This window comes from Salmo salar, chromosome ssa12, assembly GCF_905237065.1.
Source record: "Salmo salar chromosome ssa12, Ssal_v3.1, whole genome shotgun sequence".
In the NCBI taxonomy this organism is placed as follows: domain Eukaryota; kingdom Metazoa; phylum Chordata; class Actinopteri; order Salmoniformes; family Salmonidae; genus Salmo; species Salmo salar.
Genome location: NC_059453.1, coordinates 8271460 through 8297567, shown reverse-complemented (window position 1 = coordinate 8297567; position 26108 = coordinate 8271460). Strand labels below are relative to the sequence as shown.

The 26108-nt window shown below is 41.9% G+C and overlaps 2 protein-coding genes across 2 annotated transcripts; both read right to left on the bottom strand.

The window, feature by feature from the left end:
* Window positions 1-22: 22 nt before the first annotated feature.
* LOC106564034 (zinc finger protein 345) lies at window positions 23-10440 on the bottom strand. The gene is made up of 3 exons (XM_045690608.1): window positions 10246-10440; window positions 3138-3354; window positions 23-2492 (listed from the first exon to the last, which is right to left on the bottom strand). The coding sequence occupies exons 2-3, from the start codon at window positions 3334-3336 to the stop codon at window positions 709-711; spliced, it is 1983 nt and encodes a 660-aa protein (XP_045546564.1). The 5' UTR covers window positions 3337-3354; window positions 10246-10440; the 3' UTR covers window positions 23-708.
* LOC123725607 (zinc finger protein with KRAB and SCAN domains 7-like) lies at window positions 4432-26108 on the bottom strand. The gene is made up of 4 exons (XM_045692046.1): window positions 25950-26108; window positions 19046-19256; window positions 16381-17103; window positions 4432-4544 (listed from the first exon to the last, which is right to left on the bottom strand). Exons 2-4 carry the CDS (start codon window positions 19236-19238, stop codon window positions 4432-4434), a joined length of 1029 nt encoding a protein of 342 aa, XP_045548002.1. The 5' UTR covers window positions 19239-19256; window positions 25950-26108.

Below are 26108 nucleotides of genomic sequence, written 5' to 3'. Positions count from 1 at the left end.
TTGGTTTTCGTGTATTGTTGTGTATAATTACATGTATTTTAATGTGCATACGAATGTGTAGTTTAAAGTGTTTATTGTGCATATGAATGTGTAGTGTAATGTGTTTATTGTATATTAATGTGTATATAAATTGGTAGTTTAATGTGTACTATGGTGCAATACAGGGCTCATCTGTAAAAGAGACCTTGGTCTCAGCATCGACTCCCTGTCAAAACAAAGGTTTAATAAATACACTCTCCAGGACATTAGGTGGTGGTGGTGATGGTATTCAAGTTGAGTTAATTTGTGAACTTCCAATACACTCATAGAAGTAAAAGAAGATGAAAATAGCCCTAAATAGTACCGCCCATGACCATGTTTTACTTGCTATATTGTATTTACTTTGCCACCATGGACTTTTTTGCCTTTACCTCCCTTATCTCACCTAATTTGCTCACATTGTACATAGACTTATTTTTCTACTGTATTATTGACTGTATATATGTTTTACTCCATGTGTAACTCTGTGTTGTTGTATGTTGTCGAACTGCTTTGCTTTATCTTGGCCAGGTCGCAATTGTAAATGAGAACTTGTTCTCAATTTGCCTACCTGGTTAAATAAAGGTGAAATAAAATAAATTTAAAAAATGTTGTCACAGAAGATGCCATTGCAAGGATAGGTGTACATTTCCATATCTACAGAGCTGCTTATGTATCCTCACTTCACCTTTATTTCACTTTACTCTCCTCTCCCTCAACTTCTCTTTCTCCTCCCTCCTCCTCCTCCTCTTGGACAATCACATTGAAAGCACAGGCAGGCTTCGCTCCAATGGATATTCTCTCATGCCTTTTTAGACTTCTTAGCTGAGTGAATCTCTCTCCACACTGAGTGCAGTGGTAAGGCTTCTCTCCACTGTGTGATCTCTGATGATTCTTTAGGTCTCCTGCAAAACGGAAATTATTTCCGCACAGTGAGCAGTGGTAAGGTTTCTCGCCTGTATGAATTCTCTGATGTTCTTTAAGGCTTCCTGAATGATTGAAACTCTTCCCACATGTGGTGCAGTGGTAAGGCTTCTCTCCACTATGTACTCTTTCATGTCTCTTAAGGTTTACTTTCTCACTGAAACCCCGCCCACATTGGGAGCAGTGGAAAGGTTTCTCTCCAGTGTGTACTCTTTGATGATTTTTTAGATTACTTGAGGAACGGAAACTTTTCTCACATTGAGGGCAGGGGTAACGACCACGACCAAGTAGTCTTGATATATCCGAGTCAACTACACCACTATTGTCCTCCTCTTCCTCAACATCTCTCTTTTCCTCCACATTGATTTCCCTCTCACTCTCCTCCTCCTGAACAAATACATTGAACGCACAGGCAGGCGTCTCTAAAATATGTACCCTCTGATGACTTTTAAGAATTCTTAGCTGAGTGAATCCCTTCCCACACAGAGAGCATTGGTAAGGCTTCTCTCCACTGTGTGATCTCTGATGATTCTTTAGGTCTCCTGCAAAACGAAAATTCTTTCCGCACAGAGAGCAGTGGTAAGGCTTCTCCCCTGTATGTATTCTCTGGTGTTTCTTAAGGTTTCCTGGCTGACTGAAACTCTTCCAACAAAGAGAGCAGTGGTAAGGCTTCTCTCCTGTATGTACTCTTTGATGTTCCTTAAGGCTTCCAGAATGATTGAAGCGCTTCCCACATTGGGTGCAGTGGTAAGGCTTCTCTCCACTATGTACCCTCTCATGTCTTGTGAGGTTGACTTTTTCACTGAAACTCTTCCCACATGTGGCACAGTGGAAAGGTTTCTCTCCAGTGTGTACTCTTTGATGATTCTTTAGATTACCTGAAGAACTGAAACTCTTTCCACATTGAGGACAGGGGTAACTCCCACGACCAGGAAGTCTTGATGTACATAGGTCAGTTACACCACTATTTTCCTCCTCTTCCTCAACTTCTCTCTTTTCCTTCTCATCGATTTCTTTCTCATCCTCCTCCTCTTTGACAATCAAATTTAAAGCACAGGCAGGCTTCTCTCCAATGTGTATTCGCTGATGACTTTTTAGGTTTCCTGGCTGATTGAAACTCTTCCCGCAAAGAGAGCAGTGGTAAGGCTTCTCTTCACTGTGGGATCTCTGATGGGTCTTCAGGTCTCCTGCCCGACTGAAACTCTTCCCACAAAGAGAGCAGTGGTAAGGTTTCTCCCCTGTATGTATTCGCTGATGTTGCTTAAGGCTTCCTGAATGATTGAAGCTCTTCCCACATGTGGTGCAGTGGTAAGGCTTCTCTCCACTATGTACTCTCTCATGTCTCTTAAGGTTTACTTTCTCACTGAAACGCTTCCCACATGTTGAGCAGTCAAAAGGTTTCTCTCCAGTGTGTACTCTTTGATGATTCTTTAGGTTAGTTGAGGAACTGAAACTCTTCTCACATTGAGGGCATGGGTAACTCCCACGCCCAGGTAGTCTTGATGCTGTAGAACTGGGCTCGTTGTCTGGGTCTGGGTTGGGGCTCTCTCCTGTTAGAATATGAACAGAGATAGGGTAAGAAAGAGACAGAGAAAGGCTTTAAGCTTAACAATGCAGGATTCAACAGTCATTAGGATTAACAGAGTATTGAAAGAAATACTTTGCAAAGGGCTTGTTGCATCACACATATATAATACAATTGTCAAATTACAATGCATTCATTGCACATCGGTCTGTAGGCATTTTTGTTTTGGCACTTGCCTTCCCTCTTACACATACAGAGGCCTGAGGGGTATAATACAAAAAGCAGAATCAATGAGTTAACCAGCTAACTTGCCTAAATATTCAGATGTATTTTTTTAAAGATAAGCATGAAATTGGCATGGTCTAATTGACTCAAAAACCAATCTAAGTTAACATTTCTTAATGAACCAGAAAAATCAATGGTTATTTTGGGTTGTTTACCTCTCTGAACCAAAGAGGATGTTAGGCACTTGCCTTCCCTCTTGCTTTCCCTCTTATACTACAAAGCAGAATCAATGAGTTAGCCAGCTAACTTGCCTAAATATTCTGAATTAACATTTTATTCAACACCCAAAAACATATGTAAGTTTACATTTCTTAATGAACCAGAAAATCAATTGTTATTTTGGGTTGTTACCTCTGAAGCAAAGAGGTTGTTAGCCTGAATTTACCTGAGTCAACAGAGTCCCTGTCCTCCTCTCTCTCTTCCTCCTCCCCCTCATTGATTTCTCTCTCCTCGCCCTCCTCTTTGACAATCACATTGAATTCCACTGTTTGACTGCAGTCCCCCAGCATCACTGACAGCATCTCTGGACCCCGCTGTGAGCTTCTCTGGGCTGGAACACCACAACCAGAACCCGGTTCAGACATGGTAGGCTGGAGGTGGATCTAAAAGAGGAGACCGAAAGAGTTCAGGGTGATTTTCACAATCCTAGATTGTGACATCGCTCCAGAAAAGACAACAAAAATGTATCTAAGCTAGCTAACCACACATTCCGTCCAGCAGGAACCCTTTTTCCCTAAAAAAAAAATAAGATTGAGGGCATCAGCCAGTCAGATTAGGCTATAAGATAAAAAAAACTTTAAAAAATCTCTGGCTGTTGAGTACAAGCATATTAATTTGATATTCATATCACTAATATCTAATTACCACCCCATCTTCAGTAACCTATTCAAACAGGCAACACAAGCACTTTCTTGCGTTGGAATTGTCCCTAATTCTAAGGTAACAGAGTGATGCTGAGACACAAATGTATGAAAAACCAATATGCAAAGTTAAACTACACAACTTCCTAAAAAAAATAAAAAATAAATAAAGTGTTTTCTTTTTCTCTCCAATTTTGTGGTATCTCAATTGGTAGTTACAGTCTTGTCCCATTGTTGCAAATCCCGTATGAACTCGGGAGAGGCAAAGGTCGAGAGCCGTGCGTCCTCCGAAACACGACCCAGCCAAGCCGCACTGCTTCTTGACACAATGCCCGCTTGACCCGGAAGTCAGCCGCACCAATGTGCCGGAGGAAACACCGTACACCTGGCTACCGTGGCAGCGTGCATACGCCCAGCCCGCCACAGGAGTCGCTAGAAATCTCGGCCTTCCAAACCCTCTCCTAACCCGGACGACTCTGTGCCAATTGTGCGCCGCTTCATCGGTCTCCCAGTCATGACCAGCTGTGGCACAGCCTGGGATCGAACCCGTGTCTGTAGTGACGCCTCAAGCACTGCGATGCAGGGCCTTAGACTGCTGCGCCACTCGGGAGTTCCACGCAAATTGATTTTAACAAACAATTGGTCCCCCAAAAAATGTGACCCTCCGTTGAATTTCAAAATCCCGATGTGTCCCTTGAGCCAAACAGTTTGCCCACCCCTGCTCTAGACTATAGTGAGTAGACTGGACCCTGGTTTTATAGACACACAATCGATTATGTACGGTGCAATATTTATGTCCAATACGACAAACAAGTGGATTTAAGCTGATTGGCCACTCTTTAAGGGCCGCAAAATGAGCAGCGACGCTCCTGGGGGTGTAAACTCAGTGGACTTGGAAACTAGAAGTGTTCCTGTGTAGAATGGACCTTTTACTGCAGCACAACATACAGAAGATAAGAGTACACACACAAACAACATTGTTGACCATTTAGGCTTGAAATAATAAACAAATAATATCTTATAGAAATACTTTACTTAGAGAGTCTACATACTAGCATTCCCCATACAGGCGGGGATGGCAGCCCTAGCTCACTATTTGAGAGACTGAGATACTAACGAATACCCACCAACAAACTTTATTCTAGAGCTGCCTGAATATGTTTTGACAAATAACTATTTCAGGTTTGATGATACCTCCAAAGGAATGGAACATTGATGGGCTCCACATTCACTCAGAGCTATGCTAACCTTTATGTGGGTCATTTTGAAGAACGTTTTGTGAACAATGAAAATCAAAAATCAATTTTTGAATAAAGTCCTGAAGTGGTATCGATATATTGACGAATTCCTTTGCATATGGGGGGAGAAGAGCTGTCAGATTTTATGGCATTACTCAATGACATTGACCCCAATCTCAAATTCACTATTGAATGGGACACTAAACGTGTTCATTACCTCGATATGTGGATTGAGAAATCAAATGGAACTCTGTTTACAACTTACAACAAAGAAACGGAGAGAAATACTATTACAGGGGGACAGCTTCCACCCTGAGACATTAAAAAGAGGACTTCTAAGAAGCCCGTTTTTCAGACTGCGCCATATATGCCACTCCACAGAGGACTATCTAGAAAAAGGAGCGGAGGATGGGCAATAGGTTTCTAAGAAGAGGCTACTCCCCACAAATTTGTGGATGAAGCTCTTAATATGGCATTGGAGAAAACACGAGATGAACTGCTACAAAAAAAGACCCACTAAAGCTAAAGAACCCTCTGTAATGTTCACCACCACATACACTTTGAACTTGTAAAAAGTGGGAGATGCTGTCAAGAAACACTGGAATGTTTTATCAATGGACCCAGCTTTGCCAGCTGAATTTAAGAATTCACCACGTATTGTATCGAGGAGAGGTCGCAATTTACGCGATAAATTGGTCCATGCTAACTGCCAGCCACAAAATAAAAATCAGCCAGGCTCTTCCACATGGGAGCTATAAATGCATAGGTTGAGCACAGTGCAACAATATGATGAAGTGTGAATATTTCTGCCACCCACATACAGGAAAACGGTTCCAAATAAATGACATTATTACATGCTCCACCACCCATGCTATCTACATGATTAAATGTCCATGTGGACTGTGTGATGTAGGTAAAACCTCTCGTTCTCTCAAAAACAGAATCGGTGAACATAAAAGTTAAAATCAGAAGAAACGACAGGGATTATCCAGTCGCAGTACATTTTAATGACCTAAAACATGACATTTCTAAACTTTAGATTTCGTGGCATAGAGAAAGTCTAGATATCAGACAGGGGAGGTGATATTAATAATACTCTGAGTAAAAGAGAGTGTTTTGGGATTTTCACCCTCCAGACATTATTTCCTAAAGGTCTTAATGATGAAACGTCTACGTATGTTATGCTGTAAAAGTGAACATGAATTACGCCCCTATTTCAGATTACGCTGATGTTTTTCCTTGCGCTGTACCCAATGATTTTTTTGAAAACTTGCTTGGTAGGACAAATGTCCTCATTGTGGTTTCACAGACGTGTTTAATATGTTTTGTGTATTGTTATATTTGGTAGCACTTATTTGTTTTCCCTCGACTCCCCATTTGATGCGTGGAATGGATGTGGGTGGGGCTATGTTTACATGAGGGCGCATATCTTTTTTTAAACTCACAAAAGCTCTGACGAAGGCCTCGAGGCCCGTACGTAAAGCTGCGACGAAGGCCTCGAGGCCCGTACGTAAACTCCGATGAAGGCCTCGAGGCCCGTACGTAAAGCTCCAACGAAGGCCTCGAGGCCCGTACGTAAACTCCGATGAAGGCCTCGAGGCCCGTACGTAAACTCCGATGAAGGCCTCGAGGCCCGTACGTAAAGCTCCGACGAAGGCCTCGAGGCCCGTACGTAAATTCCGATGAAGGCCTCGAGGCCCGTACGTAAACTCCGACGAAGGCCTCGAGGCCCGTACGTAAACTCCGACGAAGGCCTCGAGGCCCGTACGTAAACTCCGATGAAGGCCTCGAGGCCCGTACGTAAACTCCGATGAAGGCCTCGAGGCCCGTACGTAAAGCTTATTAAAGAGCAGTGATACTATCAAGAGCAGTGTGCAGGTTTCTTCTTTTTTCTCATTTTATTCAACTGTTACCAGGCACCTGCAAAAAAAGATGGCTCAGATGTGCGAGTGCCTTTTGAATAATGATAACAAGTATAAAATATATAGATAATTCTGCACATTTTCGCACTAATTATTCATTTACAAAGTATACACAGAGAGGAAGAGAGGCCTAACTTGGCTGCAAATCTCCAGCAGGTGGCGTTTTCTCGTTGTTTTGCCCACCAAGCAAGGAGTTTTGTATGGAGGTCAATGAGAGCGAGTCGAATTTGGTCAACAAAAAAAGCAATGGCTTATTTGCTACACAAGGTTTATTTGATAGAATAGAGTTTTCGTAATGTTTAAGTCGTTACGAGTGTACTGATATAAGTAGGACACTATATTGTAGTTGTCTCGAGATGGCTATGCATATTCATGGCATGAGGCTAGTAGCATAAATCAAATCAAATGTTATTGGTCACATACACATGGTAAGCAGATGTTATTGCGAGCATAGCAAAATGCTTGTGTTTCTAGTTCCGACAGTGCAGCAATATCTAACAAGTAATCTAACAATTCCACAACAACTACCTAATACAGACAAATCTAAATAAAGAGATGGAATATATACATATAAATATACGGATGAGCGATGACAGAGAGGCATAGGTAAGATGCAATAGATGGTATAAAATACACTATATACATATGAGATGAGTAATGCAAGATATGTAAATATTATTAAAGTGGCATTATTAAAGTGACATAGCATCTCTCTCCATTGAAAACAGGCGGTTGACGTCAACAACCCTCATCGAATACTTTTAAAAAGGATTACAATAATGAGATGTATCCACCAATTCAAAGAAAGGATAGGCGGGAGCTAGACAGCCCACCGTGCAGCTTTGTGGACAACCACTCCCATAATTAGGGCGGAGAGACATGTATTCTCTCAGTATATCCATAATGTTTGGTATACACGACGGGACTCCTATTCTGAAGGATTCCATAATGTTTGGTATACAGTGCATTCAGAAAATATTCAGACCCCTAGAACGTTACACATTCTAAAATGGATTAAATACATTTTTTCCCCCTCATCAATCTACACACAACACCCCATAATTACAAAGTGAAAACAGGTCAAATGTATTTTGCAAATTAAAAAAAATAAAAAAATAAAATGTATTTACATAAGACCCTTTGCTATGAGACTCAAAATTGAGCTCAGGTGCATCTTGTTTCCATTGATCATCCTTGTAATGTTTCTACAACTTGACTGGACATGATTTGGAAAGGCACACACCTCTCTATATGAGGTCCCACAGTTGACAGTGCATGACAGAGCAAAAAAACAAGCCATGAGGTCGAAGGAATTGTCCGTAGGGTTCCGAGACAGGATTGTGTCGAGGCACAGAACTAGGGAAGAGTACCAAAACATTTCTGCAGCATTGAAGGTTCCCAAGAACACAGTGGCCTCCATCATTCTTAAATGAAAGAAGTTTGGAACCACTAAGACTCTTCCTAGAGCTGGCCGCTCGACCAATTTGAGCAATCGGGGAAGAAGGGCTCTGGTCAGGGAGGTGACCAGTAATCCGATGGTCACTCTGACAGAGCTCCAGAGTTCCTCTGTGGAGATGGGAGAACCTTCCAGAAGGACAACCATCTCTGCAGCACTCCATCAATCAAGCCTTTATGGTAGAGTGGCCAGACGGAAGCCACTCCTCAGTAAAAGGCATATGACAGCCCACTTGGAGTTTGCAAAAAGGACTCTCAGACCATGAGAAACAAGATTCTCTGGTCTGATGAAACCAAGATTGAACTCTTTGACCTGAATGCCAAGCGTCACATCTGGAGGAGACCAGGCACCATCCCTATGGTGAAGCATGGTGGTGGCAGCATCATACTGTGCAGCAGATCTCCTATGTGGAGGCAGTGAAGAGAGCCGAAGGGGGAAGAGGCAACAGTGTTGAAGATATGGCAGGGGAGGCATTGCAACCAACTGCTAGTGTTTTAAGTCAATTGAGTTATCTGGATACACTCATTGTAAAGAAAGTGGATTCTGTGGCATTTATAGCCACAGTGATTAATTGTACAGCACAAGTGTCTTACAAGTCCAAGAAGCTGGATATCATTATATCTGCAGCAGATATGTTTTCTGGCCTCCGAGACTTCACGGCAGAAGCACTGCAAGGACTATTGTCGCTAGGAAATGTCCCGTCCTCACAGGAGTCTTCTGAGCCTGTTTAGGGACCTGATTAGAATTAGAAAAGCAGGTTGATTTTGTTTAGTTAATTTCTTTTTTGATAGTTTGTATGAAAAAATAAATAAAAAATACCCACATTATTTATTTTTAGGATCCTTATTATCCACCCCACAGGTGGTGGCAGAACGCACATCCAATTGTTGAGAACGCCATTATACCATAGAAGAAGAAGATCTGTAACCCCGAAATACTTACTTTTCCCTGCTTCACAGCTGCATTATTTTGATGGAAACACGAATTTTGCTTCTTATGACGACATGCATTGATCATCACAATATTTATATTGTAATGAAATAGGCTGGGAGTAGGACTCGAACCCTCGACCTTCTAGCCCGAAGTCCGCTTATAAACCCAGGGTCGTTACAATATTTATATTTTCGACAACTTTTACTTAATTTCTAAAGAAAAGTATGTACTATTTACTCCATACAGTTTCCCTGACACCCAAAAGTACTGATTACATTTTAAATGCTTAGCAGGCCAGGAAAATGGTCCAATTCACACACTTATCAAGAGAACATCCCTGGTCATCCCTCCTACCTAATCTGGTGGATTTGATACTTAAGTATATTTAAAACCAAATACTTTTAGACGTTTACTCAAGTAGTATTCTACTGGGTGACTTTTACTTGAGTGATTTTCTATTAAGATATCTTTACTTTTACTCAAGTATGACAATTGGGTATTTTTTTCCATCACTGCGTCGAATTTATCGAACGTATGCATAAGTGAATACGTGGACGGCTTGGCAGAAATGGTAGCTGAAGGTTGAATTTACACTCATAGCCAGATGATGCTGTGTACCATTTTGCGCAATGACACTATAGGTTTGTTCAAGGGATTAGCTGTTTGCATAAACCGGTAGCCGGGAAGTTTAGCAACGGTTAGTCCTGCAAATTTTGCTAGCTAGCTAACGTTACCGAGATAGGTTAGTTATAAAACATATTTGGTTTAGCTATCTGTGGCTAAACAATGAGCAGCCGGTTAGCTAATTCCTCAATACAGTCATTTTACTCACGATGAGTCGACAGCTGGCTAACTATGAAATAAAAGTCACTTCAATCGTGACCCCGAAATAAAGTTAGCATGTTAGCTAGGTAACTACACTCACGGGTCGAACGGGAGATGTGTAACTGGCTAACGACTAGTTAGCTGGGATAACAACAAAGCCAGGCCGCGGCAACCACTGCCGTTTCATCATTGAATATGTTGGTTTACAGACCGTGCTACAAGCAGAATTTAAAAATGTTAGAAATTAGCAACAGGTTACCTGGAACTGATTTCTTGTAGCTAATTGTTTGGCTGAAAAGAACTTGAGGAAATGTTGAGGTCTAGTAGAGCAAGCGGCAAAAACGTATCCACTTTCCGAGTGAGTTTGGTCTGGATTATGAGACGCTGCAGGAAATGTTCGTGAGCGTCGTATCAGCGTAACGTTTGTGCATGTTTTGCTAGCCTCTTTGACAGACAGAAGTCAGGCCAAACAAATATATATATATATATTTGTTTTTACCTTTATTTAACTAGGAAAGTCAATTAAGAACAACTTCTTATTTACAATGACGGCATACCGGGGAACAGTGGGTTAACTGCCTTGTTCAGGGGCAGAACGACAGATTTGTACCTTTTCAACTCAGGGATTCGAACCAGCAACCTTTCGGTTACTTGCCCAACGCTCTAACCACTAGCCTACCTGTCGCCCCAAAACAACCAAAACCAAAACAAGACAGCTATCATTACATTATATTTCTATCAGCAGTGTGATGTTATATTATTCCAACAGTGTATAGCATCTGTTATCCTTAATTTATTATCACCATGTTACTATACTGACTTGTCATCGATAAATACAATCTACCAACATAATACACTTTCAATGAAGAGGAGGAGCCACAGACAGTTGGAACTGTTTGTATTTATAATTCAGTTGAAGGATAGTTGACAACATTTGACACCGTTTACAAGCAGATCATGACATAACAATACACTCATATCGTTAACTTTGGATGTCAATTAGAGGTCTTCCAGGTCCGGGTGGACCCAATATACCCGAGACCCGGGCCGTTCTGGTCTGAAATTCTAACTTGTCCCTCGGTTCAGGGTGGGTCCTGTTTGATTGTCATCGGATCTCGGGTCTATGGAACTACAGCCGATAGATCCGAATGGACCAATGGCTCTGCATAGTCTATATTTATTTTTACGCTAATACGGTGAACAAAAATATAAACGCAACGTGTAAAGTGTTGGTCCCATGATTCATGAGCTGAAATAAAAGATCACAGAAATGTTCCATAAGCACTAAAAGCTTATTTCTCTCAAAATGTGTGCACAAATTTGTTTACATCCCTGTTAGTGAGCATTTCTCTTTTGCCAAGATAATCCATCTACCTGACAGGTGTGGAATATCAAGAATCAGATTAAACAGCATGATCATTACAGAGGTGAACCTTGTGCTGTGGACAATAAAAGGCCACTGTTTTGAGGTAGCGTGCATTTGGCATGACTGCAGGAATGTCCACCAGAGCTGTTGCCAGAGAAACGAATGCTCATTTCTATACCATAAGCCACCAATGTCATTTTAGAGAATTTGGCAGTATGTCCAAACAGCCTGGTCCAAACAGACTCACAACCGCAGACCACGTGTATGGTGTCATGTGGATGAGCGGTTTGCTGATGTCAACGTTGTGAACAGAGTGCCCCATGTTAGCATTGGGGTTATGGTACGGGCAGGCATAAGCTACAGACAATGAACAAAATTGCATTTTATAGATGGCAATTTGAATGCTCAGAGATACAGTGACGAGATCCCAAGGCCCATTGCTGAGCCATTCATCCGTCGGCCATCACCTCATGTTTCAGCATGATAATGCACGGCCCCATGTCGCAAGGATCTGTATGTAGGAGAGTTAAAATGGTTATTCCATCAAACTTCAAATTATTAGAATAGTACACAACGCAGAAAAGAACATCCAGGTTAAGGGTCAGTGGCCCAAGTCCGCGAACAGGAATGTTCTAAATTCAGACTGAAGGAGGAGTCAGGAAGTTTACTTTTGGTTTCTATTTCATTTGTTGAACTACTAGTACTACCTGTTAATGTTAAGGAAGTAACTACAGTAGTACTGTCTGTTAATGTTAAGGAAGCAGCTACAGTAGTACTGCCTGTTAATGTTAAGGAAGCAGCTACAGTAGTACTGCCTGTTAATGTTAAGGAAGCAGCTACAGTAGTACTGCCTGTTCATGTTAAGGAAGTAGCTTCAGTAGCTGGATGATATTAAAGAAAGTCTCTTAAGGATCGGACCCTTTTTGAAAATGTTTGCCTAAAATGACATACCCAAATCTAACTACCTGTAGCTCAGGGCCTGAAGCAAAGATATGCATATTCTTGATACCATTTGAAAGGAAACACTTTGAAGTTTGTGGAAATGTGAAATGAATGTAGGAGAAAATAACAAATTAGATCTGGTATAAGATAATAAACATTTTATTTTGTACCATCTTTGAAATGCAAGAGAAAGGCCATAATATATTATTCCAGCCCAGGCACAATTTAGATTTTGGACACTAGATGGCAACAGTGTAGGTGCAAAGGTTTAGACCGATCCAATGAACCATTGCATTTCTGTTCAAAATGTATCAAGACTGCCCAAATGTGCCCCCCCCCCCAGTATAAATACAAAATGCAAGCAGAAATAAACATTCATCAGTTATAAGGTCCTCAAATCAGCTTTCTGAATTGCCCATAGCGGCATCAAAACATCAAATTTAACAACATTTTGAAGAGTTTTCTTGCACCTTATTTGTGGAACAAAAAGCTGATGTACCTAACTCAGTAGAGACCAAAGGCGTTTCCAGAGTGAACCATCCCGGAGACCGGGTGTGGTAAACAGGTTAGGTACTGTGAGACTTCTTGTAAAAGGGCTTTATAAATGAAAACATAGCAATTTATTTACCTACGTGACAGAGGGCTAACCAACTTGCTGGTAGAGAATGCAGTGATGAGTACTGAAACTGTCTGCCGTAATAAAGAGCAGTGCGCTATGATAAACTGCATTGTTACGAAACAGCCTTGTTCTAAAATGGATAAATAAAACAATTCCTAGCAATTTAGACACAATAATACACCTTAATGACAAAAGAAAACAGGTTTTTAGAAACCTTTGCAAATGGATAAAATAAAAAAATGGAAATACCTTATTTACATACGTTTTCAGACCCTTTCCTATGAGACTTGAAATTGAGCTCAGGTGCCTCCTGTTTCCATTGATCATCCTTGAGATGTTTTTACAACTTGATTGATTGGACATGATTTGGAAAGGCACACACCTGTCTACATACAGTGCATTTGGAAAGTATTCAGACAACTTCACTTTTTAAACATTTTGTTACATTACAGCCTTATTCTAAAATGGATTAAATTGTTTTCCCCCCTCATCAATCTACACACAATACTATAATCCATAATGACAAAACAAAAAGTTGACATTTTTGCTAATTTATTACAAATAAAAACTGAAATATCACATTTACAAAGTATTCAGACCCTTTACTCAGTACTTTGTTGAAGCACCTTTGGCAGCGATTACAGCCTCAAATCTTCTTGGGTATGATGCTACAAGCTTGACACACCTGTATTTACGGAGTTTCTCCCATTCGTCTCAGCAGATCCTCTCAAGCTCTGTCAGGTTGGATGGGGAGTGTCGCTGTACAGCTATTTTTAGGTCTCTCCAGAGATGTTCGATCGGGTTCATGTCCGGACTTTTGGCTGGGCCACTCAAGGACATTCAGAGACTTGTCCCGAAGCCACTCCTGCGTTCTCTTGTTTGTGTGCTTAGGGTTGTTGTTTTGTTGGAAGGTGAACCTTCACCCCAGTTTGAGGTCCGGAGCGCTCTGCAGCAGGTTTTCATCAAGGCTCTCTCTATATGTTCCTCCATTCATCTTCCCTCGATCCTGACTAGTCTCCCTGTCCCTCCCACTGAAAAACATACCCACAGCGTCATGCTGCCACCATGCTTCACCATAGGAATGGTATTGGCCAGGTGATGAGCGGTGCCTGGTTTCCTTTCATCAGACTAGAGAATCTTGTTTCTCATGGTCTGAGTGTCCTTTAGGTGCCTTTTGGCAAACTCCAAGAGGGCTGTCATGTGCGTTTTACTGAGGAGTGCCTTGCGTCTGGCCATTCTACCATAAAGGCCTGAATGCTGCAGAGATGGTTGTCCTTCTGGAAGGTTCTCCCATCTCCACAGAGGAACTCTGGAGCTCTGTCAGAGTTAGGGCTGTGGTGGTCATGAAATTTTGTCAGCCGGTGATTGTCAAGCAAATAACTGCCGGTCATATGGTAATTGACCAGTAATTAACATAAACACATTTAGCATCTCCTGGCTTCCACACACAGCCTACAAGCCACTGATGTAGACCTTTGGAACATCTACATTTTAAAAAGTCTAATACATCCATTTAACGTAGCCTACATCACAATAAATCCATTATTTCTTTTAGACAGGTCTAAATGAATAAAATGTAGTCTATTTCAGAAGAACAGAATACCATACTCTGTAAAAGTTGTCCTTATGTCAGGTCCTGATATGGCTGCGGGCTACACTAGTTCATTTAGCAGACAAGATTTGCTTAGAATTCCGTGGCATTATTTTTAAAATAATTTTATAGTTTGACGAATAGAATTGAACACAGCTTAATAAAATAGAAAGGATATTTTCTACAAACAATTTAAAAGGAAGTGCGCACATGCGGCTACTCTGTGTTGAGCGGTTAACAAAGAACCCTGTCCTCCTATATGCTTCATGTAGAGTTACTTATGCAACTTTAGTTGTGATACAAATGTTGGGATACATGTTCTGATTTTTAATACATTCTAAGCCTGCATGGTGGGACTCTAATGACGATTTGAAAATAGTCGCCAGCTGCACACACTTCATCAGTCTCTCATTAAAAATGTTGACAAGCACTTGATAATATTCTCATCAAGCCTCGAATTTCCTGGCGATGTCCCCCCTTGTGTGGCCGTAATGCATCATGGTGCCCTTGGGCTGAATATATATATATATAATTCCCTTCTCCCAGCTGCCGTGCGCCGAAGCACCTCTCTCACATGGCTCTCTCAGATATCTTAATTCTTATTAGCCAACGCCCGTCACGTGATCTGGTCCTTCTCACAATAACTTCAGCTGAGAACTAGGCTACAAGTGAAGACCGATACATCGGGGGATGGAATTGCGCAAGCCCCTCTTTTTCGAATTCCGAGGCGCATATTGAAGAACTTATAACGGTCCACATTTAGCCTATTTTACGTCAACCAACAAGATGAGTAGGCCTATTCTTTTGGTCAATTTGTCCTTCTGTGCAATAAATAAATATTCCAAACATACTCTGGGACAGTTGTGGGATGCGATCGATCCCAAATTAATACAACCACTTGAGGCTGGTGCAACAGCTCAGAACATTTAGCTTAAAAATGTTAAACTATTAGGCTATTTCACCACATTATGAGCGTAGGAATGCGCAAACGGCAGTAGGCTATAAGAGCCAATGTTACAAAAATGAAATCAATTAGCGGGAAAACACTTCTTGAAAGCGACAGCAAATTCCATTATGCATGTAATGCTTTATTATAAAAGGTGCATTTTTACTGGTGAAAATTATCTTCCCCAAACTTGAAACTCACGGGCAGCCTATGTATGCCAGTTAGGCTCTCCACCAGTTATAAAGCGGATTAATGTGCTTAATTATAAGAAGTTATTTGGCTACTTTAGTTGTGATACAAACCTTATCAAAACATATAGGCCTGTGGGCTGGGCTTCATGGAGGTGTGCGACTATGATTTGAAAAAGTCACAAACAAAAAGGCATACGCTGTTTCTTGCCTTACTGTCACTTGTGGATGATGTTTTACCACTTGTGGATGATGCCCAGCTCGTGCAGTATATCATTCACAAGCTAATAGTCACCTATCAGACTATTCTTGATTTAATGTTGTCTTTACATTTACAAAATAATGTGTGTGTGAAATTAGTTTTGATTTAGAATGGACCATTATCATGAAGTGTTTGATTAGCTTTTGGATTACATTTGCATTGATCCCAGAGTGTTTAGAGATTAAAATGCTGAGTACCAGGCAGTTAAGCAAGTTTGGTAGGCTACTAATAACCATCAGCTGCATCAGAGCTTGGAGAAGCCTAATTACTGTGACTAAACGGTCACGTGGAATTTGACTGCCATCATGACCCCCAGTGTGGCGGTAATACGGTTACCATAACGTTCTTGTCACCTCCCTGACCAAGGCCCTTCTCCCCGATTGCTCAGTTTTGCTGGGCGGCCAGCTCTAGGAAGGGTCTTGGTGGTTCCAAACTTCTTCCATTTAAGAATGATGGAGGCCACTGTGTTCTTGGGGACCTTCAATGCTGCAGAAATTTTTTGGTACCCTTCCCCAGATCTGTGCCTCGACACAATCCTGTCTCGGAGCTCTACGGACAATTCCTTCGACCTCATGGCTTGGTTTTTGCTCTGACATGCACTGTCTACTACACCACTTTTGTCCTCCTCTCCCTCAACTTCTCTCTTTTCCTCCACATTGATGTCCCTCTCACCCTCCTCCTCTTGGACAATTACATTGAAAGTACAGGCAGGCTTCCCTCCAATGGGTATTCTCTCATGACTTTTAAGACTTCTTAGCTGAGTGAATCCCTCCCCACACTGAGTGCAGTGATAAGGCTTCTCTCCACTGTGTGATCTCTGATGATTCTTTAGGCCTCCTGCGACACGAAAATTCTTTCCACACAGAGAGCAGTGGTAAGGCTTCTCCCCTGTATGTATTCTCTCATGTTCCTTAAGGCTTCCAGAATGATTGAAGCTCTTCCCACATTGGGTGCAGTGGTACGGCTTCTCTCCACTATGTACTCTCTCATGTCTCTTAAGGTTTACTTTCTCACTGAAACTCTTCCCACATGTTGAGCAGTCAAAAGGTTTCTCTCCAGTGTGTACTCTTTGATGATTCTTCAGGTTAGTTGAGGAACTGAAACTCTTCTCACATTGAGGACAGGGGTAACTCCCACAACCAGGTGGTAGTATTGATTCTGTGGAAGTGGGCTCGTTGACTGAGTCTGGGTTGGGGATCTCTCCTGTAAGAATATGAACAGATATAGGTTAAGAAACAGACAGAGGAACAAAGGCTTTAAGTTTAACAATGTAGCATTAACAGAGTATTGAAAGAAATACTTTGCAAGGGGCTTGTTGCATTGCACATAGATAATGCCATTGTCAAATTACAATGCATTGCGCAATTTTTTATTTCACCTTTATTTAACCAGGTAAGCTAGTTGAGAACAAGTTCTCATTTACAACTGCGACCTGGCCAAGATAAAGCAAAGCACTGCAACACAAACAACAACACAGAGTTACACATGGAATAAACAAGCGTACAGTCAATAACACAATAGGAAAAAAAGAAAATCTATATACAGTGCGTGCAAATGGCGTGAGGAGGTAAGGCAATAAATAGGCCATAGTAGCTAAGTAATTACAATTTAGCAGATTAACACTGGAGTGATAGATGAGCAGATGATGATGTGCAAGTAGTGATACTGGTGTGCAAAAGAGCAGAAAAGTAAATAAAAACAATATGGGGATGAGGTAGGTAGATTGGGTGGGCTATTTACAGATGGTCTATATACAGCTGCAGCGATCGGTTAGCTGCTCAGATAGCTGATGTTTAAGTTAGTGAGGGAAATGTAAGTCTCCAGCTTCAGCGATTTTTGCATTTAGTTCCAGTAACTGGTAGCAGAAAACTGGAAGGAAAGGCGGCCAAAGTAGGTGCTGGCTTTGGGGATGACCAGTGAGATACCTGCTGGAGCGCGTGCTACGGGTGGGAGTTGTTATCGTGACCAGTGAACTGAGGTAAGGTGGAGCTTTACCTAGCATTGATTTATAGATGACCTGGAGCCAGTGGGTCTGGTGACGAATATGTAGCGAGGGCCAGCCGACTAGAGCATACAGGTCGCAGTGGTGGGTGGTATAAGGGGCTTTGGTAACAAAACGGATGGCACTGTGATAGACTGCATCCAGTTTGCTGAGTAGAGTATTGGAAGCTATTTTGTAGATGACATCGCCGAAGTCGAGGATCGGTAGGATAGTCAGTTTTACTAGGGTATGTTTGGCGGCGTGAGTGAAGGAGGCTTTGTTGCGAAATAGAAAGCCGATTCTAGATTTGATTTTGAATTGGAGATGTTTGATATGAGTCTGGAAGGAGAGTTTACAGTCTAACAAGACACCTAGGTATTTGTAGTTGTCCACATATTCTAGGTCAGAACCGTCCAGAGGAGTGATGCTAGTTGGGCGGGCGGGTGCGGGCAGCGAACGGTTGAAAAGCATGCATTTGGTTTTACTAGCGTTTAAGAGCAGTTGGAGGCCACGGAAGGAGAGTTGTATGGCATTGAAGCTCGTCTGGAGGTTAGTTAACACAGTGTCCAAAGAAGGGCCAGATGTACACAGAATGGTGTCCTTTGCGTAGAGGTGGATGAGGGAATCACCCGCAGCAAGAGCGACATCGTTGATATATACAGAGAAAAGAGAGTCGGCCCAAGAATTGAACCCTGTGGTACCCCCATAGAGACTGCCAGAGGTCCGGACAACAGGCCCTCCGATTTGACACACTGAACTCTGTCTGCGAAGTAGTTGGTGAACCAGGCGAGGCAGTCATTTGAGAAACCAAGGCTATTGAGTGTGCCGATAAGAATACGGTGATTGACAGAGTCGAAAGCCTTGGTCAGGTCGATGAAGACGGCTGCACAGTACTGTCTTTTATCGATGGCGGTTATGATATCGGCAATGGTCGGTAGCCATTTTTTTGGGGCACTCGCATTACCTCTTATACATACAGAAGTCTGAGGGGTATACTACAAAGCAGAATCAATTAGTTAGCCAGCTAACTTGCCTAAATATTCAGAATTAACATTTTATTCAACATCCAAAAACACATGTTTACATTTCTTAATGAACCAGAAAATCAATGGTTATTTTGGGTTGTTTACCTCTGAACCAAAGAGGATGTTAGCCTGAATTTACCTGAGTCAACAGAGTCCCTGTCCTCCTCTCGCGCTTCCTCCTCCCCCTCATTAATTTCTCTCTCCTCCTCCTCGTCTTTGACAATCACATTGAGTTCCACTGTTTGATTGCAGTCACCCAGCTTCACTGACAGCAACTCTGGACCCCGCTGTAAGATTCTCTGGGCTGGAACACCACATCCTGGTTCAGACATGGTAGGCTAGAGGTAGATCTAAAAAAGAGGAGACCGAAAGAGTTCAGGGTGATTTTCACAAACCTGATCGTGCTAGCTAACCACACATCCCGTCCAGCAGGAACCCTTTTTCCATATAATAAATATAGGACTGACGGCAACAGCCAGTCAGATTAGGCTATAAGTAGAGAAAACCACTGGCTTTTGAGTACAAGCATATTCAGTTCAAATTCATTACTAATATCTGATACACTCAGTGATTGAAATTACCACCCCATCCTCAGTAGCCAATTCAAACATTCGCCTATAAGCAACACAAGCATTTTCTTACCACAAAATCGCCTGGCTATTCAAGTTGAATAGATTAGGGGCAATTCCAAGGTAACAGAGTGATGCTGAGACACAGAGTTGTCACTTTAAAAATGTATGAAAAACCAATGAATGCAAAGTTAAACAAACCATACAACTCCATGGAAGCACAAGGACTATTTCCACTGAACATTCTACAAGGTTAAACAAACCATACAACTCTATGCACAAGGCCTACTTCTAACAATTTCCACAAACAGCACAAACCGTCATTCTGTTACCAAACTTTGTATATGCACCGTTCTTCAAGTCAATGTGTTTTTGTATCATTTTCAGTCTTAATTGCTAAAAGTAGTTTAGAATTGTTTGGTTTAATTCCATCCGTTCATATGAAGTGTAAGAATGTTAGAATGATGAACAATGTTCATCCACTAGGAGCAGTGGTATAGTGTTGAGAGTCTTGATTGTCAACACAACAAAACAAGAGCAACAGTATGGTGTCTTTAATAGTCAATGTATACAATCACTCACTGTGATATAGCTTCCCACTGGTAACACTCAAAATAATTAAAAAGCAGTGGACTGTTTTATCAAACCATCAGCATTAAAACACTCAATAATAAAAAAAAGTTAGCTTTCCCAAAACCACATTCAAAATTCAGCAAGGTGTAACAAAGTATTTCACACTCAGTAACCAATAACATAAGCTGGTGAAATATTAAAACAGTCATTCAACGATAACCTTGTAGATAATCAACCTTAGATTGTCAGATAAATGGGAGGCCCGTCAGGAAGTCCTGGATCCAGTTGCAGAGGGAGGTGTTTAATCCCAGGGCCCTTAGTTTAGCGATGAGCTTGGAGGGCACTATGGTGTTGAACACTGAGCTGTAGTCAACGAACAGAATTCTCACATGTTCCTTTTGTCCAGGTGGGAAAGGGCAGTGTGGAGTGCAATAGCGATTGGTCATTTGTGGAACTGTTGAGGCGGTATGTGAATTGGAGTGAGACCAGAGTGTCTGGGGTGATGGTGTTGATGTGAGCCATGACCAGCCTAGAGATGGGAGTCCTACGTGGTGGCAGTCATTTAGGCAGGTTACCTTGGCATTCTTGGGCACAAGGACTATGGTGGTCTGCTCGAAACATGTAGGTACTACAGACTGGGTCAGGGAGAAAATGTCAGTGAAGACACTTGCCAGCTGGTCAGCGCATGCGTCCTAGTAATCCGTCTGGCCCTGTGGCCTTGTGAATGTTAACTTATTTAAAAGGTCTTACTCACATCAGCTATGGAGAGCGTGATCACACAGTTATTCGGAAAAGCTGATGCTTTCATGCATGGTTCAGTGTTGCTTGCCTCAAAGTGAGCATAGAAGGCATTTAGCTCTTCTGGTACGCTTGTGTCACTGGGCAGCTCGTGGCTGGGTTTTGCTTTGTAATCTGTGATAGTTTGCAAGCGCTGCCACATCCAACAAGGGACAGATCCAGTGTAGTAGGATTCAAACTTGATCCTGTATTAACGCTTTGCCTGTTTTATGGTTCGTCGGAGGGAATAGCAGGGTTTCTTATAAGCGTACAGATTAGTGTCCCGCTCCTTGAAAGCGGCAGCTCTAGCCTTTAGCTCAGTGCAGATGTTGCCTGTAATCCATGGCTTCTGGTTGGGATATGTACGTACAGTCACTGTGGGGACAACATCGTCGATGCACTTATTAATGAAGCCGGTAACTGATGTGGTAAACTCCTCAATGCCATCAGATGATTCCCGGAACATATTCCAGCCTGTGCTAGCAAAACAGTCATGTAGCTTATCATCCGCTTCATCGGACCACTTCTGTATTGAGCGAGTCACTGGTACTTCCTGTTTGAGTTTTTGCTTGTAAGCAGGAATCAGGAGGATGATTTGCCAAACGAAGAGAGCGAGGCAGAGCTTTGTATGTCTCTCTCTGTGTGTGTAGTAAAGGTGATTTAGAGTTTTGCACAGGTGACATGCTGGTAGAACTTTGGTAAAACTGATCACCGGCCACTAGGTGTGCCGTCTCTGGATGAGCATTTTCTTGTTTTCTTATGGCCCCAAACAGCTAGGTGAGTCACCATTAAGTTTGCCGACAACACACAGAGTGGTGCCAGGACAACAACCTCTCCCTCAACGTCAGCAAGGCAAAGGCGCTGACAGTGGACTGACTACAGGAAACGAAGGGCCGAGCACGCCCCCATTCACATTGACGGGTCTGTAGGGGAGGGATCGAGAGCTTCAAGTTCCTCTGTGTTCACATCACTAAGGAACTATCATGGTCCAAACACACCAACACAGTCGTGACGAGGGCACGACCATGCCTCTTCCCCCTCAGGAGGCTGAAAAGATTTGGCATGGGGCCCTCAGATCCTCAAAACGTTCTACAGCTGCACCACTGAGAGCATCTTGACTGGCTGCATCACCACTTGGTATGGCAACTGCTTGGCATCCGACTGCAAGGCACTACAAAGGGTAGTGTGTACGGCCCAGTATATCACTGGGGCCGAGCTCCCTGCCATCCAGGACCTTAATACCAGGCGGTGTCAGAGGAAGGCCCTAAAAATTATCAAAGACTCCAGCTACCCAAGTCATCTCTGCTACCGCATGGCCAGCGGTACCGGAATACCAAGTTTGGCACCAAAAGGCTCTGGAACAGCTTCTACCCTCAAGCTGCGGAACATTTTCTTCACCATAATTAAACTAATGATCTTCAGCTAAAATTTGTTAATAATCTGCTTCCATAGTCAGAACTAGCGATATATTCCAGCTCATGAATTTCCTGAATAGCTGTATTTGCATTAGCCAGGCTATCTGCTACGGTGGCTACTTCTTATCGTCACAGAGTTTACATCCAGGAGTGTCGCTGCTCATTTTGCATCCCTTAAAGAGTAGCCAATCAGCCTAAATCCAATAGATTTTTCATATTGGACACAAACTTTTTGTTCAAATTCATCTGTTACAATGAGAAGAGTTTTGTTCAAACTCATCTGTTTTGTATGCTATAGACTCTAGTGAGTAGACTGGACCCTGGTTTTATAGACACACAATCGATTACGTACGGTGCAATATTTATGTCCAATATGACAAACAAGTGGATTAAAGCTGATTGACCACTCTAAGGGCTGCAAAATGAGCAGCGATGCTCCTTGGGGTGTAAACTCTGTGGACTTGGAAACTAGAAGTGTTTCTGAGTAGAATGGACCTTTTACTGCAGCACAATGTACAGAAGATAAGAGTACACACACAAACAACACTATTGGACATTTAGCATTGAACTTTTTTTTTTTTTTAATAAATCACATAATATCTTACAAAGAATAATTAAATATTTTATATATGATAACAAGTATAAAATGTATCGATAATTCAGCACTAATTATTAATTTACAAAGTATACCCAGAGAGGAAGAGAGAGGCCCAACTCGGCTGCAAATCTGTCTCCCTCCAGCAGGTGGCGTTCTCGTTGTTTTGCCCACCAAGCAGGGAGTTTTGTATGGAGGTCAATGAGAGTGAGTCGAATTTGGTCAGCAAAAAAAGCAATGACTTAATTGCTACACTAGATGTATTTGATCAAATAAATGTTTAAGTCGTTATGACTGTACTGATAACTAGGACATGTGACATTCGTGACACACTACTTTAAGATTAAAATAAATAAATAAATAAAAACACTATTGGAGTTGTCTCGAGATGGCTATGCATATTCATGGCATGAGGCTAGTAGCATAGCATATCTCTCCATTGAATACAGGCGGTTGATGTCAACAACCCTCATCAAATATTCAAAAACGGATTACAATAATGAGATGAGGCCACCAATTCAGAGCGCTAGACAGACGTTTTATGGACAATCGCTCCCATTATTAGGGCGGAGAGACGTATCTTGTCAGTTTATCCATAATGTTTGGTAACCATGACGGGACTCTTATTCTGAAGGATTCCAAAAGATCCATGATGACAACCGGTCAAAGAAGCGAGTTGACGGAAATGGCGACTGTGCTTGAATCTGAAAGTGTGGCAAGTGAAGTGTGTGACAATGAATGGAAAAGAGTGAAATCAAAGAATGGAACAAAACGAGCAAAAGTTGTAGTAGAAGACAAGGACCGGTCCAATAACGCACTTCTTATTGGACTGCATTTTTTGGACAAGAAGGTTCATTTGGGAAATCCATTTTTAATACCAAGGACTGTGAAGAAAGCAGTGGGAAAGGTGCCTACGTCAGAAGTAACCTGTATTGATCTTCGGAGTAAGGCGCCTGCCAAAGGAGTTATAGCTGGAGTCTCGTTGGATATAGATGACGAGTCCCAGGAGTGGTCAGTGCACGTCACCTGACCCGTATGGTGAATGGAAGGAAGGAGAAAAGCCTGTCGATATTATTGTTGTTTGATGAGACTCTACCTGAATATGTGAAGCTTGGATATGTGAGGTATGCGGTGAGAGCATTTATGTCCAAACCATTATAGTGTGGGAATTGTAAAGGATATGGTCTAATGTTTGCAGATGGAAGAAGTATGGTATTAAAGAATCTGTGAATGAAAAATGTTGCAACTGTGGTGGGGATCATACTTCCTTGAGTGTCCTGTTAGGGAGGTCGAGGTGTCAAGGATCAGGGCTGTACAGTGGATCTCCTATGTGGAGGTGATGAAGAGAGTCGAAGGGGCAACAGTGTTGAAGATATGGTGGTGGATGCATTGCAACCAGTTGCTAGTGTTTCAAGTCAAATCGAGTTATCTGGATACACTCATTGTAAAGAAGGTGGATTGTGGGCATTTATAGCCACAGTGATTAATTGTACAGCACAAGTGTCTAAGAAGTCCAAGAAGCTGGATATCATTATATCTGCAGCAGATAAGTTTTCGGGTCTCCAAGACTTCACGGCAGAAGCACTGCTAGGACTATTGTCGCTAGGAAATGTCCCGTCCTCACAGGAGTCTTCTGAACCTGTTTAGAAGTTTAGGGACCTTTTTTCCTTCTTTAGTATTATTATTATTATTATATTTTTACAGGAAAGTAGGTTGATTTGGTTTAGCAAATTTCTTTTTTGCAAACTATTATATAATAATACCCGAATCCTTATTATCCACCCCACAGGTGGTGGCGGAATGCACATCTAATTGTTGAGAATCCCATTATACCATAGAAGAAGATCCATGACCTGGAAATACTTCGTTATTCTTGCCTACGTCACAGCTGTATCACAGAAAGAACAATGAGACAGATATTTCACTGCATGTATAAATATGAAGCATCTGCTTGGTGGTTCAACTCAAGCCCACTGGCGGGCAGTGGGAGAAGATGGAACAAGATGGATTTTGACCTACATTCTGCAAATTGTCTCTATCGTTAAACATTTTCTCTCAATACAGTTCTGTTCCCAAAACTAGAATCTGTTATGAACAGAGTTGACTAAGTTTTGTAGACTTTAGCCTTGCCAAAAAATTTTTATTATTTTTTAAATGTAGGAGTGAAAGTCTGATTGATTTACTGCACAAGGCGTATTTCACAGAGTAGGCGTTCCCTAACGGAAATATGCAGATGTATGCTAGAACGGGCCAATAGGATCTCGCTAGTTCGTGTTTATTCTGTCCATTATAATCTGTTCCCATTTGAAACGACAGGCTGTGGTTTATATTGGTTTAGTTATAACAAATCTTTGGCCTTATTATTTTGATGGAAACCCAAATTTTGATTCTTATGTAGACATTCCTTCTTAATTTGCTTTGAAAACGTTATGGAAAAATGGTTACGCCTTGATCACGCCACCAGCATCATTGCAATTTGTTGCACCAGAAAGAAGTACATTAATTAATTTAACGGAACAATGCGTTTGCTTTGCGTTGGAGTGCGTTCTGTGTGGTGCATAAATCGAACGTATGCATAATTGTATGCGTGGTCGGCTTGGCAGAAATGGTAGCTGAGGGTTGAATTTACACTCATAGCCAGATGATGCTGTGTACCATTTTGCGCAACGACACTATAGGTTTGTTCAGGGGATTAGCTGTTTGCATAAACCGGTAGCCGGGTAGTTTAGCAACGGTTAGTCCTAATTTTGCTAGCGAGCTACCTAGATAGGTTAGTTATAAAAAATATTTGGTTTGGCTAATTGTGGCTAAACAATGAGCAGCCGGTTAGCCAATTCCCCGCTACAGTCATTTTACTCACGATGAGTCGACAACTGGCTAACTATGAAATAAAAGTCACACTTCAATCGTTAGCATGTTAGCTAGCTAGCTAGCTACGCTACGGGTGAACGGGAGATGTGTAGCTGGCTAACTGGCTAACGGCTAGCTAGCTGGGATAACAACAAAGCCAGGCCGCGGCAACCACTGCCGTTTCATCATTGAATATGTTGGTTTACAGACCGTGCTACAAGCAGAATTTAAAAGAAAAAGTGTTAGAAATTAGTAATAGGTTACCTGGAACTGATTTCCTGTAGCTAAATGTTTGACTGAAAATGAACTTGAGGAAATGGTGAGGTCTCGTAGAGCAAACCGAAAAAATGTATCCACTTTCCGAGTGAGTTTGGTCTGGATTATGAGATGCTGCAGGAAATGTTCGTGAGCGTCGTATCAGCG

Coding starts and splice junctions, on each gene's coding strand:
- LOC123725607 (XM_045692046.1), bottom strand. CDS start 19,238: ATGTCTGAACCAGGATGTGGTGTTCCAGCCCAGAGAATCTTACAGCGG. Junction 17,104..19,045: donor CAGGGACTCTGTTGACTCAG/GTAAATTCAGGC, acceptor ATATTCTTACAG/GAGAGATCCCCAACCCAGAC. Junction 4,545..16,380: donor AAAAATTTCTGCAGCATTGA/AGGTCCCCAAGA, acceptor GTTGTGCTGCAG/TAAAAGGTCCATTCTACACA.
- LOC106564034 (XM_045690608.1), bottom strand. CDS start 3,336: ATGTCTGAACCGGGTTCTGGTTGTGGTGTTCCAGCCCAGAGAAGCTCA. Junction 2,493..3,137: donor CAGGGACTCTGTTGACTCAG/GTAAATTCAGGC, acceptor ATATTCTAACAG/GAGAGAGCCCCAACCCAGAC.